We start from the raw sequence: 16,914 nt of genomic DNA, 5'->3' as shown, positions 1-16,914 counted from the left end.
CTTATATGAATTCTATGATATATAATAATTTGTAAAATAATACCAAAATTAGTCTTCTCATTTTTGTTTATAAAATTATCGTATTGTTAAAGAATATGAACTTTTTGAAAAAAATAAAATAAAAATCCATTTATATTCCTCTTGGTATTATCTAGCCAACTTATTAAATAATTTACATTTTACTATAAGTGAAAGAAAAGCCTACACAAAACTTAAATACTTGTTTATAAATTCTTATTTTTATTTTTTATAATATATGTACTTTTTTATAGTTGTCAGACAATCAGAAATAATTATTGGTAAATTTGACCGTAAATTCTCGAATTTGGTTTTTTTTTTTTTTTTGTTTTTTTTTTGAGATCTGCTTGCTGAATTTTTTGAGATATTATATGAAATACTACTCTTTATAATGCAGAAAGGCATGTGCTGTTTCACTTCATGTGTAAAACGCTTCTTAAAAATCCTTTTTTTTAATTATTTTATTATTTTTTTTATTTTATGGACTATGACAAAAAAAATTATTTTATGGACTATGACAAAAATGTCCAATCAACCTTTTTATTGCAATGACCTATTAGCCTCTTTATTACCCACTTTTGTTAAGAATGGAGGAAAACACTCATTTGTATTATTATATAAAATAAAATTAAACAATTTAAACTTGTAAAAGCTTATCTTGAAAAGATAAACATTGAAGGCAGAAAATGAGCTGGACAAGAGTCAGAAAATGGTTATCCCGATCCTAGTCATGGGTGGCATTATCCACAACCTAATCAACTTTTTATTTAGATCAACAATGATGTATCACCAAACAGAATTGGCAGAGATTACAGAAAAACAGAAATCAACCCTCCAAATTGGTTGACAAAGAACAGCAGGAGTTAGATACTGGAGAATATACTGATGAGACTGTAAGGTCTTTTTGGCCTGTATCTGATTCTAAACAGCAACAAGGATTAAACATCTTGTGGTTTCTCCTAATTCAGAGTTTTAGTTACACTCTCACCAACCAAATAACTAAAAAACTAGAAAATGCTATACCATTAAAACAAATAAAGAAATTTTTTTTAAAAAAAAGGGCGAAAATAGAGCTGATATAATAATTACACGACCATCTGCCTGGTATATACAGAATCAAAATAGCAGATGGAAGAAACATTTGAATCTGGCTACCCTTTTTACTGAAAAAAATAATTAAAAAAAAAAACAAAAAAACAAACAAACAAACTTCAATGAAACATGGCCGACTATGCATTTTCACTTGCCGTTTGCTCTGAAATGGGGTTCTCATTCGGAGTGTGCTCAGGAAAGAGGTTTTCATTCGGAGTTTGCACAAGACTGGGGGTTCGTTCTCGATTCACTCCAGAGCGGGGCTTTCTAAAATACTTGCTCATGAATGCTTCTGCAACATCAGGATACTTGGTTTTGATCAAATTCTCCAAGCATTTGCGGTAAGAAAAATCTACTTTACGACCGTCTGTTGAGACAATGTATAAGCACCGGCTGTCCTGAAAACTGCTGTGCCTGCTAATCTGTAATATTAATTTTCAATGTAAATTAATGGAATATGAAACCCAAAAACACAAAGTTTCCTGCAAGCATGTAAGAGAAAATGAGATTTTTAGTGCAGTCAAAAAGCATGTTTTCTCAAGAACTCCCACAAGGTCTCAATGCATCTCCTCCCATTTTAAAACATGCCCACACACCTAAATAGCAGCAAATAAATCCTTGTATGCATAATACATTCCTACATTATGAAGATTAAGACCTCATCCAACATGGAACTCTTATCATGAAAGCTAAGCTAAACCAAACCAAAAACATAATTTTTCAAGTTTCCAACTTGGAACCATTTCTGGACCTTTCTATCCTCCACTAACTGTTCTATGTATGCAAGTATATCTCATGGGAACTTTTTGTCAGTTCAACTTATACTAAGCTTATTTCCCAAATTCTTGAGATTTCATGGCCAAAAATAAAAACTATGCAAGTATGTTTAATGTGCATGTATTTGACTCAGTAAATTCTGTTTCCTAACAAAATAAATAAATAAATAGAAAATAGTTTTAAACAAGGCCTAATGCAAGAGTGAAACATACTGTAAGATGATCAATTCCAGAACCCGTTTTAGTGGCTTTATCGGGATGGTAATTGAAGACATTATCGAGTATGTATGATTGATCAGCATCTGACAGTGGATCCCCATCACCGTACCTGAATACAAAAATTCAAAACCCGACATGTTAGGCAAATGTGAATCTCATAGAAGATGACACAAAGATACTGCAAGCAATTATAATTTAAAAGATAAAGGACATCCATTTGCAGATCGGGGCACAAAATAGCACAAAATAAAATGTATGCAAAATGGTGGATAATGTCACAACTATACGTAGGGAAAGAATGAAAGCAAAATACAAGCCATATAGTAATAAGTACACTAAATCATAAACTCACAACCCTTAAGCAAAATAAATTATATAACATCTTCCCAACACAAAACTAAGCGACAACCAGAACATCCTCAAAACTCATTCAAAGTAGATGCCCATAAAGAACCAAAGAACCATCTTTTCTATCCGTGATGCACATAATAAAATGCAGAATATTCGTACCCTAATCTAAAAAAGAAAATTACTCTATCATCCCAAACAATTAATTGCTCCCGGATGCACCCACTGAAGGACAAAAAAGTCACTTTTTATTTCTACAGACTACTCGCTCAAATACTATATATAATACTTCTAACCAATTCCATCAGTTTTTCCCCCATGCAACGTTCTAAAAGACTGCAATGCATAATAGTATGCTTGCAAACTACAAAAATAGAAAACTTGAAATCAAAGATCACCATAATAGGGAGAACCAAAATGGAAATATAAAGCATTTAAAACAGACCATGAAGACAATTATAAGAAGAATTCTCTGTCCTAAGGTCCTAATGCAGAAAGCAGTCTAAGTCAAGGAAATATGCAAAATTTCCAAAATTCTTAACTTAAAATAACAAGATGAAGATGTATATGCATCTGTTCACACACATACACATAATATTTTCGAATGATAATATTATTTTCTCCCTCACTAGAGTGGACAGTGTACTACAATAGCTAATATAACTTCTAGTCCTCAATGCAAAAACAATCTGTCATAGAAAACATACCCAGATTGATGCATAATTCGTCTGATGGAGTGCATGATTGGTTCGATGGTGGAGAGAGCATCTTGTTCCTCAGAGGTAAAAATATCTATTCTCTGTCTTGTTGCTGTAAATAATCCAGCCGCAGCCCCGCTAAAATTTTCACTCCCCATTCCATGTGTTTTATTGGGCCAGCTTTTCCTACTCTTCCATTCTCCAGCATTTGAACCCCTGCCCCTTGAGCCTTCAAAACGATTGTTCTTGTAAGGTTCTCCACTCCTCTGTCCCCACTGCTTCTGTTTCTCACTATCATATCCAGCTTTTGGTGATTCCCAACCATGTGAACTTGCTGCTGGCTTCGACTCTACTTGAGAGGTCCAGCCTTGGGAACTTTCAGGAGACTTTTGCCGTCCCCTACCTTGGGAACTTTCCAAAGTCTTTTGCTGTCCCCAACCTTGGGAACTTTCTTGAGACTTTGGCTGCCCCCAACCTTGGGAATGCTCATGAGACTTTTGCTGCTCCCAACTTTGGGAATTTTCCTCAGACTTTTGGTGGCCCCAACCTTGGGAATGTTCAGGAGACGACGTTTGCTGCTCCCAACCTTTGGAACTTTCCTTGGACTTTTGGTGTCCCCAACCTTGGGAATGTTCAGGAGACTTTTGCCGCTCCCAACCTTGGGAACTTTCCTGAGGCTTTTGCTGCTCACAATCTTGGAAAATTTCTGGAGAGTTTTGCTGCCTCCAACTATGGGCACTTTTGGGAGACTTCTTCTGCCCCCAACCTTGAGAGCTTTCCGGAGACTTTTGCTGCTTCCAATCTGAGGAAACTTCCGGAGATGTTTTCTGGCCCCAACTTTGAACACTTTTGGGGGACTTTTGCTGCCCCCAAGAATGATTGGCAGCAGGAGGCTCAGCATGTTCCACTGCTTGAGATGTGTGAGCAGTTCCAGTCCAGTCATCATCATGTGAAGAAGACCAACCATCCACTGTTTTTCTAGGAGTGACCTTGGTGTTCCAATCACAAGGCTCACTCCCTTGGGTTTGAGTTTCATCTCGCCCCCAAGCTGACCTAACATTTGGCTTTGATATATTATCTTCACCTTTTGGAAGCTCAGCAAGTTCCTCTATCGGAGATGGATGTGCATTTTCAGTCCAGTCATCAGTATTTGAAGAAGACCAATGAGCCACAGCTTTTTTGGGTATGACCTTGTTACCCCAGTCACAACGCTCTCCCCTATCTGTTTGAGTTTCATCTGCTCCCCAAGAGGACCAAACATTAGGCTTTGTCATTTTATCTTCAGCTTTACGAGGCTCATTATGTTCTTGGGATGGATGTGCAGTTTCAGTCCAGTCTTCAGCATTTGATGACCAACGAGCTGGAAATTTTTCGGGAGTTGCCTTGTTATCCCAGTCACTAGATTCTGCCCTCTGTGCTTGAGCTTCATTTCTCTCCCAACCTGACCACATATTTGGTTGTGACGTATTCTCTTTAGCTTTATTTTGCCAAGCAACCACAGTTTCCCAACCGCTTTCCTTCGATGTGTCTTCTTGGTCTTTTGTAGGAGAGAAACTTCCCCAGTTAGGGGATAGCCTCAACTCTCCATTTTCATCTTCTGCAATTTCATCTTCTAACATGAGATCATCAATTTCTGCACCTAGACATGCAGTAGTTGATTCTTCTCTATCTGCAGTAGTCATTAGATCTAAAAAGTCGTAAACATCAACTCCACCTTGATTCAATTCCACCTGGAAATGTAGTACTAATCATATTTGGAAAATTCCAGTAGCCCACAAGATAAAGTTGAATATAGCTCAGATTAACTAAAACGAAGAATAATTCATAAATACCTCTCTTGTGTCCCACAAGATATCAAACCTTGATCCAGTACCAACTGCAACATGCTTACCCCAGGAACATGTTGCAACTATGCTATCCAAAGTATCCATATGACACTTTTCCGCTGCTCTCTCAAAACACCTTTTTGGTGTCTGCAACCACATATAAGGAGAAGTAATTTTAGAACAATTGCAATTATTCTAAGTTTCAAACTACAAAGTATATTTAAATAGCTTCTTCAAATGTTAGACAAGAATAAATAATCACTTACAAAAAGTGTAGCATCAGTAAACGGAACTTGGACATTCAATGAGCGAGATAATGCTTTATAACCACCAGAATTAAAGCCAATCAAATTACCCGTACAAGTCATACTGTTTGCCAAGAGGATGAGATGCTCTTTCAGAACACCTTTGGCCACCATTGATACCGATTTTGCTAAGCGCTGCAATTTAAAGACATGGAGGATATATGAAGATTGATACCAGAAGTTAATGCTGGATGCTATCAAATTGTTTGCTTCTCTAGGGGCGCAAATTCCTCAGGAATTTAAAGAGTTGCTTCTTTTTGCTTCAAACGGGATGAATTGTAATTTAGCCTAATTTGATGTCTTTTCTTTGAGAGGATTACTATTAAATTTTGTATTTCATTTATATCATTAAAGTTCAGTTCTTATCTCATTATAAACAATAGTAATAATAAATAAAAGAGAAATTCAGTGGGGAGAGTTTGAAACAATCATCAAGGACATGGCATCTGGTGCACTAATATTGAGGAACCAATCTTAAAAATGAAGACAAAATATGAACTTGACATAGTACCTCAACTGCTTGATCAAAAGCACAAGAAATCCCCAGCAAGTCTTGAACTTGTTTGATGGCGTATGGAACGGAACGCCTGGTGTCAATTAAATGAAGCACAGGAAGGCACGAATCAAGGACTACCCTCCATGCATCACCACTTTGCTTGACAGCTGATTTCTCCAAAACAACATCCACAGCCAGTTCACCCTTCGAAGATTTGCGTCCATTTCTTATCCAAATTGTTGTATTTGGATTTATCCAGATTATATTTGCTGAACAAATCCGGGGATCACCTGCCCACCAGATATAAAAGTGTTTCCATTATTAAACATCAAAATACCTTGACATTTAGTCTTACAATCTAGTAACTGCCTCAAAACAAATTATAAATTTTCATGAACACTTGAGAAACTAATTTCTTAAAAGAAAGATAACTTTATTGAGTAAGTAGAGAACAAAAACTAGTTTTAGGAGCATGGCAAATCCCCAATATGATGAAACTCTAACTCAAAAATACTTTATTACAAGGCATTTCAACAGCATAAATGAAGCAAGGAAAAAAGGCTATCCTTAAACTCCTTTGGTTGAAGCCTGAAGATGCCAGGTACTTAAAATGGTCCTAAAAACCTTAATCTTCTTCATTTGGGATAAGAAATACAATAGATTCTTAGAAAATATTGATATTACAAACTAATAAAGAAGATTAGAAATTTTCCAAAAAAAAAAAAAAGACAACAAGAACCCTCTTCTACAACTAAGAAGCACTATTTTCCCAACTCAAGTTTAACAAGCAAAATGATAAAATCCCAGTGAAAACGACATTGTGAACTTAATATATTTCCATGGAAATCGAGATCTTGAACTTTCCTTCAAGAACACTACTTTGAGGGCCATTATGTTTTTCCTTACGGGGTATATAGTTAGTTTTAGACAAATAAGGAGGAGGGAAATCCTTCTCCTTTGTCAAACTAAAATATATTGGCTACAGAGGAGTACGAGAATGAGGATTGGTCGCAGGTAAAACCATAAAAGTAAAACAAATACACAGAAATAAGTGTTTTTATGATTGTGTTTTCTAATTTGCTACATAAATAGATAGATTATAGAACAGCATACAATGTCCTCTAAAAGTTACCTTTGGTGGATTATAGAACAACATACAACTTCCTCTAAAAGTTACCTTTGATGGTTGTTTTCAACAGAACTGGGCAAATCAAATCTGCAAGTATACGTGAAGTTTCCTCTAAAGGGATACCACTTTCTGCATCTTGCCATTCTAACATCAGGCAAGGTACTTCAGATCCTTCATTTGAAGAAAATTGCTGAAAAGAGCAACACTCACTGCAAAGGAAAAGGGGGAGGGAAAAAAAAAAAAAACCATAAATTACATGGTTTTCCACACTCAAATATATGGTACTGTCATAGGTAAAATGTAAAACTAAACACGGAGGACATTAACAGAAGTAGCACCAAGTAAAAAAACCCAAGCATGCTAAAGCCTGAATTACACAAATTTCTAGGAAAGAAGAATTTCATATATATATATATATATAAATATTTTGTTAAACCCAAGAATTTCATACATATATATATATATATATAAATATATTTTGTTAGCTTTTTTAGTTCCATTTAAGAGGAGACAAACTTCTAGGAAAGAAGAAAGCAGTGCGGTAGATACAGCAATATTGTGCACAGAAAACTTTGTAGTTTAGTGTCTTTTCTTACTTCCCCTCTTATTTGGAAAACAAAGAACTGTTTTTCTTTTTCTCTTTATTTATTTATTTATTTATTTATTAAGGAAACAACAAACACCGTTTTTTTAACAAAACGTTACGCAGCACAGAAAGATGGACTAGTGATCCAACTTGTGACACACTTAAGAATTGTGCTGTATTGGCTTGCTATGGTTGGACCCATTCCCTAACAAATTAAGGTTTTAGATTTCCAAATTGTTCACAACTTGACATGGTACCAAAGCTTAAAATGTCCATTCGATTCTATAATTAAATCCTAATAACCCTTGTTTCTTGTAATTATTCATGTTCAGTGCAAGGCCTACTTTGCTTCTGATTAGTGAATGACACATGGAAGGAAGCATTAAGTGTGTGTTATGTTGGCTTGCTTTGCATAATTAGGCATATTGCTGAACACTTTAAGCTTTGGGATTGTAACTAGTAATACTAAGCACAACAAGAACGATGAACACCAACACTAAACAATGAAAAACCAAAAACAACTCCAAAAAAACAGTTTCAACTCCCTTGTATACTAACTCTAAAACTTCACCCAGTATATACCAATCATCATCAGATTCATACACAACAGCATACCCTGCTCTGTGTCCTCTTTCTATTTTTTAAAATGAAAAATGGAAAAAAAAAAAAAAAAAAAAAGGGTTAATGGAATCCTTTGAGGTATCATTCTTATCTGGAAACTGTTCCACATCTTGAAAGTTTTTTGCAGATATAGTAACCAACAATAATCAAGGTTCACAAAAAACAGATAACAAATATAATTACAAGTCAAATGAAAAACTAACCAGATAGACAAAACTGCTTTTTTAAAAACTTTATCTTTCTTCTTCTTACGGTGTGAATTAACAGTGTCTTGACATTTTTGAAGAATGTCTTGCATGGTGAGATTCAACTCTTTGAGCAGCACCTGTGCAATATAGACCCAATTACTCATAGTGATACATCAAATCTGTAAAATAAGCTTGATATGTGAGGAAAACAGAAAAGAAAAGTTCTAATGCCGGACAAAAAAGCATGCCAACCTCATTCAAATGAAGATGTCCAACAAGGCCAGCATCACTATGATACCCTCGCAACACAGACTGCTTATATCTGCATGTAATAAACATAATAACAAAGAGCTGATATGTCACGGATTTAATAACTTTATTTAAATATACAATTTTAAAAATTAAAGTGAAATAAAATAAAATATGAGCACCATCAAAGATCCTGAAAGTAAACTAACAGTCATTTTTTTAATATAAGTCAAAAGGCGTGAAAATAACATGATATCTTTCATTTACTAGTTTCTGTCAGTTTTAAATAAAGTAGCTAGTAATTCTGGGTTCACAGTTAAGAAAATCACAGAAGACGAAGCTAATATCACAAGAGAAACATCATCAACTAGTGTTGTCCTGAGGCATACACAATATATAAATAGTAGAGTGAAGCAAACTCTCAATGGATGTTGCCTCTGTTTCTTCTGTGACTGATGATGCCGAGGAGGAATCAGAGATGTGCCATTTTGACACTTCTTATAGCAATATGGATCCAACAAAAACAGAACTCACTAGGAGGAAAACTACAGGATGTAAATTTCTTTGGAATCATCTGAGGTTTTGGCATCTTTATGTGGCTTCAACTTCAAAGGACTTAAGGATTTCCCTTACCTTTTATTTGATCTACTTTAGAAAGGTGTATTGCAGTAGAAGCCCATGTACATAAAGCAAACTGGAATATCTACTAAGTTAGCCTCATATATATAGGCACGTCCCAAAATGGAGTTCAAGGATATTCCAAATTCTTTTGATTGAAGTAACTTAACAAGACCAATAAAATAAAAATTATTCAATCAAGTTTACAAAGACTTAAGACATGTCAACACAAACCAACAGTTCACCATATTTGTACAAGCATAAATATATATATATATAGGTATATTCAGAAAACATAGCTAAAAGAGGAAAACATACTCAATCAAGAACTCCACTGCGGTATCCTTAAGACTAACTTTTTTCAACTGGTTCTTAACCGAATAGGCCGCATTTTCTCGGCAGTATTTTCTTGGACAGTCACAGGCATTCAAATACAAAATTACACGCCGATCAACAATGTCATTCTTAAAACTGGCACTGGAAAGAAGTACTTCCTGAAAAATAAAAAATAATAACAATAACAACAGCAACAATAGTAAAGAAATATATATATATATATATATATTCGCATTACAATATGAGGAACGTCTTAGAATGCACTGTCCAAAAAAGAAGAAAACAAAGCATTGAAAAGAAGAATGTAATTATATTTGGTACCTAAAAAAGTAATCTACCTTCATCAGTTGCCATGAGGAAGTGCTGCTTGGAGTAGAATCAAGAACTGCTTTATATGCTGGATTTGACATTGCAGTTGCAGCTAACATACCAACAGGTTCACCAGGAGGGTAAAAATTTTGAGGCCCAGTTCCTGTCTTCAGCCCATAGTCAAACTGAATGATGGAATTGCTACACACGTTTCTGACTGTGCCATCATAACAGATAATAACATCCCGAAGGATGGCCATCAAATTTTTGAAGAGAGTTCCAGGTTCTGTCAAACCTCTAGATGACCGGACGATTACTTCCCGAGTAGAGATTGAATGAACCATTTCTTCATATGGATCCAACCCATGGAAGAAGCAGCTCTTCACCAGTCCATACTCTGCAGAAGGATAATCAATTCTTTCAAAAGGATATTTGTTTTTGTACAGGGAAGAAACATCCTCAACCAGTGTCTTGGTGTAGAACTTTCCTTGATCTGAAATCTGCAGGCCAAGGAACCCAATCTGTTGAACTACTTTGTTGATGGCAGAATCACTTTTGGAGTCAATCAAATCACCCAAAGCAGATGACTCCAGAACGAAATTTATAACTGGGGTTTTCACAACACGAATATGACTCTCCAACTGCAATTCCAGCAGCTCATTGTGCGTTGATTTCAGGTGAAACAGCAGAGGAGAAATATCCAGAATACCCTTCTGAATTTGTTGTATGGATTCCAAGCACATAGAGAAATCTTCCAAGCTAACACTGAAACCTTCTGAAAACATATGCTCCATCAGCAAAGGCTGTAATGAGTTGAAGAATTTCAGAACCTCTTCAGAGCCCCTCTCAAAGAAAATAGATGTCGCCATGTCATTGATCACCACAGGGATAATATCTCTATTGAGATCAAGTCTCAATATGTCACTTCCCTTAATTAGGTATCTCTCACTGGAGCAGTCAAATAGAGCAGGCAAAGCGGTCTGTAATATCTGCAATGCTGTCCAACAATGCTTACTTGAATAAGCCTTCAGAAATGCAGGCTGTGGCAAAGAAGATGAGGCAAACATTGCCAATTGCTGAGCAGCAGCCTTGTCCATAAAATATGAGTTAAACAATCTCTTTAATGACAGCAGCGAGTCATTAGCCAATTGCAAGTTCAGGATGCCGTTATGCGAGCTCAGAAGTTGTTTCTCCACTGAGAAAAGCTCCAAGACTTCTGCCTTTGCCGCCAGAGACTGGGGATAAAACAAGTGGATACAATCACCGTCAAAGTCAGCACTTAAGGGACCACAAATAAGAGGGTTTATCTTCACTGTATGATCATCATGGACATAGACTCGAAGTGCTTGCAGTGAATGTTTATGGGTGGTTGGTGGCCGATTGACAAAAACAAGATCTCCATCCATAATCCTTCGATGTACCACTTGACCCAATCTTAGAACAGTATGCCCTTTTGAACCCTCTCGCAGTGAGTATGTCGAAGAACCATCCTTATAAGTTAAGCACAGCTTGTTATCAACTAACTCTTGAAGATATGTCATATTGTGCTCACTAACCTTCTCCTCAAATGTAATCCTGTGAGCAATTTCACAAGGGATACCAATTTCACTGACACCTTTATATGCATCCCCCGTAATCACAGAGCGAGAAGAGAAGCCTGACCCCTTTCTTATGAACAAAGTTCTCATCTTGTCAAGCCATGCTTTTGTTGAATTGCTGGCTTCTTTGCTCACCCCGAGTTGTGCATCCATATCCCGAGTTTGCTTTGTGGTACCCCTTATTTGAAGGTACTGGTCAACAGCTAATTGCAGCTCATTGGCCTCCACTTCATGAGCTTCAAAGTTTGGTGAACCAGACCTTGAACTTTTGATGATTTCAATCTGCTTTAGAACTTTCTTGAGCATGGTCATAGAGGGATCCTAGAAAGCAACATGAAAGAAAAATGTGATAAAGCATGTCATCCATAAATGGTTAAGGTACAATCAAACTATGCAACCTGATTGGTTTATGGTTGGCTTACCGTAGACATGACAGTAACACCGTCAGAAATTTCAGGAACAGACAAACAGTTAGGAGGAACAGGTAAGTATTGCATCACATATCCATCTTGAGGGGCAAAACCTTTAGCAACCAGTTTTTTTCTGCTGTCCTCAGAGACTCTCTTTAGAATTTCCATCACCTATTAGTTAACAAAAAAGAAGAAGAAAAGCATAAAAAAATAATAATAACAATAATAGTAATAAATAAGTAATAGAATCATTGCATGCAGTAAAATTGGTTTTAAAAAATTCAGGTCAGTAAGATGGTCGTTTTACCAAATTACTGGAATTAGAACAAATAACATGTCTATGCACATATATATTTTATTTTTCGTCAAACCAAAGTACGAAGGCACGTGTGTGTTGGGGGTGGTGTGGAGGGGAAAGGAAGTGGCAACATAAACAAGGAAAATAAGAAAAATCATCTTCAGTGTATGCAGAAACAACAGAACAAAGCAAGAAGAAACTAACTTATGAACATATCAACACTACACCCATAGAAAGGGACAAACAGACTTCAAAAAAAGTAGACATACAGGAGAGCAGTAGGAAGCAAACCTCGCAAGGCAGCAAAGTGCGCCTGTTTTCGTTACCATAATGAAAACCATACTTGTCCAAGAAATTCCAGAAACCAGGTTGTAAAGTAGACCTAGATTGACGTTTCAATTCCAAGTAACAAACACCATCTCGTGTTTTAGCGTCTCGAATTGAAACTTGTGGAGCTACCTAAAAGATCAAAATTTCAAATAAACAAAAATCATGCCAATTACCAAAATCTTTCAAATTCTGTGAAAAATTAGCAATGCCAGGACATGTAAATCTTAATCTAGCTAAACCTTAAGCCTACAGGTCAATGAGTTGTTCCTGAGGTTAGGATACCTCCAAGCATACAAATAGACAAAACAAACTAAACATGACCCAATATTAAAGACAAAGATATCAATATTCTGAACATCCCACAAACTTCATTTAGTTTCCCTTTAATAATATTAAGATACAAATGCCACACCACAGTTGTATGCAAAAGATACTTAAAAAACTAAGACAAGAATGTTATCTTGATCATCTTACACTCACCTCACAACACGAAGATATTAGTCTTTCTGCTATACCAGTGCTCTTGGTTGGAATCTGCATGATATCAACCCAGTTAGACCAACCATAACAAATGTGAGTTCAAAATCAAAATATTCTGCAACCAGTCTACAAAATGTTACAAAATAAGATAGAGAAAACACTAACACTGCATGCTTAAGATCAACTGCATTTCCAATATATATATATATATATATTTTCAGACTAGTAGCTAAACTACTTTTCATATGATATAAAAAGCATGTGCAACAAATTTTAAGATTTGTAAAATGTAGATAATGATTTTACGTCTACTAGAAACTAGAAACAAATCTTAATTCTTCTATTGCAGAACTTAGATACACATTCAGTACAATGACAGGTACATCTTTAATGAGGACATAATAAAAGACAACCTTTAACGGGATATCCAATGAATGACTACAGGACCTACGAGCTAGAACAAAGAAGGTGGCTCTTTCTCATAAGTAGCTTCTATAAGCTATGTGACAGCAGCAGCTCTCTATCATATCTATGAGCTACATGATAGAGGGTTGCTTTCTCTCATAAGTAGCTTTAATCTCAACCACAAATTCATGTAAATCATCTGCTCCTCTAAAGAAAGGAAAAAATAAATAAAAATAAAAATAAAAAATCCAGCACACAGTTTTTTAAATAAAATTGAAGACCTAGATAACAAACTAAAAAATTGTCAAAAATAATCTCTGCTCTAAGCAAAAATATGTTATTACGAAGACATATACCAGAAGATGGAGAAAACAAAAAATCAGGCAGTACCTTATTTTTTTTCACTTTTAAGCAATTCAAACATATCAAGCTTAACATTTTCTTCAACTCATTAACGTGGCTCGGATGATATATTGGTATAGGCAATTCAATATATCCAAAGTGACCTGAAATGAAAACATTTTAACTTTTTATTCAGAAGCTATGACTGCACACTGCTGCTTTTAACAACATCCCATTAGCCCACACAAGGTTAAAAAAGGAAAGAATAATGGCTTACACACCTTCACACTGTCCAGGTTCAGCGGTACCACAAGATTCACATTTTCCGAATTCGAGAGGCAGACCAAGGAAGGGGTTAGACAGCTGACTGGCATGGCTAATTGGAAATTCATTGATAGACGCTGTACACTATAAGAAAATTGAGAATAAAAAAAAAAAAAAAATTACTGAAATTGTTAGGTATTGAAGAAGTGAAAAACAGAACTCTCAATGCAACTCTCATCTAGTGGTTGATGAATTCAATTTCATCACAACATTTCAAGACGGTATATGAGAAAAAATCAAAGAACTAGTAAATTTTCACTTACAATTTCCTTATGAGTTGCCAGACCAAACTTGATTCCTATAATTTCCCCGTCCGGAATACTTGAGATGGTTTCCTCCATACCAAGGTCCTAGTAAAAAAAAAATTTACATTTCCACTACTTAGAGCGGCATGTACAATTAATTCTGCATGGTTCAGAAACAAATAAACAACTCTACTCTACAACCAAAACTTAAAGAATTACCAATCAAACTATAACAATAAACCACTGACAGAAGTCCCAAAGAACAAAAGCCGGCAAGCAAATAAAAAAATGCGTTTAGCAAGAAATAGAAAGAGGGAAATAGAAACTAGCATCTATGTGGCCACCAAGATAACTTGAAAGAAATTTAGAGAAAAATAAAATAAAACCCAATGTAGAGATTTTTCTCCCCTATAATTCCAAACTTCAAATAGTTTTAACATTTTCCACAAAAACCCATTTCTCCCACCGTTTTCTTTTGGGTTCCAAAGCACATTCTCAGCAACCAAACGCTTTAAAACAAAAAATAAAAAAGGAAAAAAGAAAGTGGGTTTAGCAAGACATAGAAAGAGAATTAGAAATAAGCTCTGTGACTGCCAAAATAATTTAAAGAAATTATAGAAAAAAAATAAAACAAAACCCAATGTAGAGATTTTTCTCCCCTATAATTCCAAACTTCAAGTAGTTTTAACAATTTTCACAAAAACCCATTTCCTCCAACGTTTTCTTTTGATTTCCTAAGCACATTCTCAGCAACCAAACGCTAAAATGTAAAGCAGAAAAAAAAAAAAAAAAAAAAAACTTACCGTTAAAACTCCAGCTTCCTCTCAAACTCCGACTCTCTGCGTTTGAAACCGAAATATAAAAAAAACCCCAAATTAAACCCTAAAAGACGAGAAACGAGAAAATGGGTTTCAGGAAAAACCTCTCTCTGGGGTTTTCTCGGTCAGTCTCTCCCAATGGTTTGTGAGAGAGAGAGAGTGAGAAGAGAGAGCCAGAGTGAGAGTGAGAGAGTGAGTGGGACGAGGGAAATTAGTTTTGCATGAGGAAATTGGGTCTGTACCTTTTCCTTTTTTTTTTTTTTTTTTTTTTTTTTTTGGCCTTTGTGTTTTCTGGGAAAATTAAAAATTAAAAAAAACCGAAAAATGTACATTTGGGTTTACACGTGGCTAGTGTTGGCTCTTTTTACTTTTAAAATGACTCATCTGTCCTCATTGACTTTTTTCTTTTGGTTTTGGCTTTGGAATAAATGAAGGGTGATTGGAGGGAAGAAAGTTTGCAGAAACAGGAATTGATCTTTTCTTCTTCTTTTTTTTTTTTTTTATTATTGTAAATTAAATTTTGTTGAAATGAGTGTTGGATTTGGAAAAGCCCAATTCCTCTAAAATGAGAGAACTATTTTGGGCCTTGGTTTAAACCAATTGCCCAATTCAAACCAAACCACCATTGCACACTTTTGAGAAGGGCGTAAAGAAGAATCGGATTATTTGGCCCACTTTCTATTTTGTTCGCTCATTAATGCAGGGAGCACACACACAAAAAGACCCCCAAAAAATAATAATAATAATAATCTAGTGGATAGTTTACTTAGCTGCAAAATAACATATAAATGTGATATTATTTTAGTGTCTTGTATTAAATTATACTTATTTTTTTACCTTTTTTTTTATCCATATATAGATTACATATATTAGCTTACTAATAAAATAATGACACACCATCCTTTAAGAAATCATTAATAAACTATTTGGTATATATAACATTATTGTTTATCAATTATTTATTTCAAAACATAGTGAAAATTTCATAAATATTTTTTTTTGCCAAAAAAATCAAATTTTATAGGGATATTTCTTTTCCAATAATGCTAAAGTTATCAAAATATTCATCAAACTTATTTACCAAGTAATGTAATAAATAATATAACAAAATTTAATTGCTTTGTTTTTTTAATTTAGTTATCCATTTAAATATTTTTTTTTTCTGTATATAAGTTATATAAATATGTTAGTCAATAATATTTTAATACGTATCATTTGATAAACAAATTTAATCAATATTTTGATACATATTGCATTACTGTTTCTTTTATAATATTTGAAAGTGAATGAATTAAACTCAGATTCTCTCCTATGAAATAATGAACCTTACCACTATACAAGGGAATTATATATGGGCTTAAGTAAAATAAATGCTATGCACACTAATCCACAAAAAATGATGGTAACAAAGAGTCCGAAAAGGTTGCATCTTTTTTTACCAAAATGAAATTCATTATTAGAATTTAATATATCTTTTAACCAATTTTGATATGACAAAAAATTAATTTATACAAAAGAACTGTGAAAAATAATATTTACAATTGTCATATTTTCATAATTTTTATGATCTGATAGTTATGAATAATATCCCTTATAATTTTTTTTTATAAGTTTTTTCACATATTATTCTAATCTTTTAGTTAGTATCCTTTAATTTAACTTTAATTAAATTTTGTTTTGGTCATCTATGTTTTTCAAATTGATCATGTTCCATAAATACAACGATGGTGGCAATAGTCCAAGGTTGTGGTAGGTACACAAGCAACAAAATCCTGATAGGCTAGTGAGAATTAGGCAGAGTGAGTAATTTCTCACGTTATTGAAATCGAATAAGTTGGATCTTTATACTG

At 34.6% G+C, this 16,914-nt stretch overlaps 1 protein-coding gene across 1 annotated transcript; it reads right to left on the bottom strand.

Annotated features, from left to right (window-relative positions):
* Positions 1–743: 743 nt before the first annotated feature.
* On the bottom strand, positions 744–15,335 carry LOC107412907 (DNA-directed RNA polymerase V subunit 1). The gene is made up of 18 exons (XM_048470214.2): positions 15,050–15,335; positions 14,265–14,351; positions 13,959–14,085; positions 13,726–13,841; positions 12,931–12,984; positions 12,412–12,579; positions 11,835–11,993; positions 9,844–11,733; positions 9,488–9,663; positions 8,555–8,624; positions 8,318–8,439; positions 6,956–7,116; positions 5,794–6,068; positions 5,244–5,417; positions 4,984–5,124; positions 3,161–4,881; positions 2,100–2,214; positions 744–1,532 (listed from the first exon to the last, which is right to left on the bottom strand). Exons 2-18 carry the CDS (start codon positions 14,340–14,342, stop codon positions 1,248–1,250), a joined length of 5,832 nt encoding a protein of 1,943 aa, XP_048326171.2. The 5' UTR covers positions 14,343–14,351; positions 15,050–15,335; the 3' UTR covers positions 744–1,247.
* Positions 15,336–16,914: the final 1,579 nt, after the last annotated feature.

The sequence above is a fragment of the Ziziphus jujuba genome, chromosome 8, assembly GCF_031755915.1.
Source record: "Ziziphus jujuba cultivar Dongzao chromosome 8, ASM3175591v1".
NCBI lineage: Eukaryota > Viridiplantae > Streptophyta > Magnoliopsida > Rosales > Rhamnaceae > Ziziphus > Ziziphus jujuba.
This window is presented reverse-complemented; position numbering and strand designations above follow the sequence as displayed.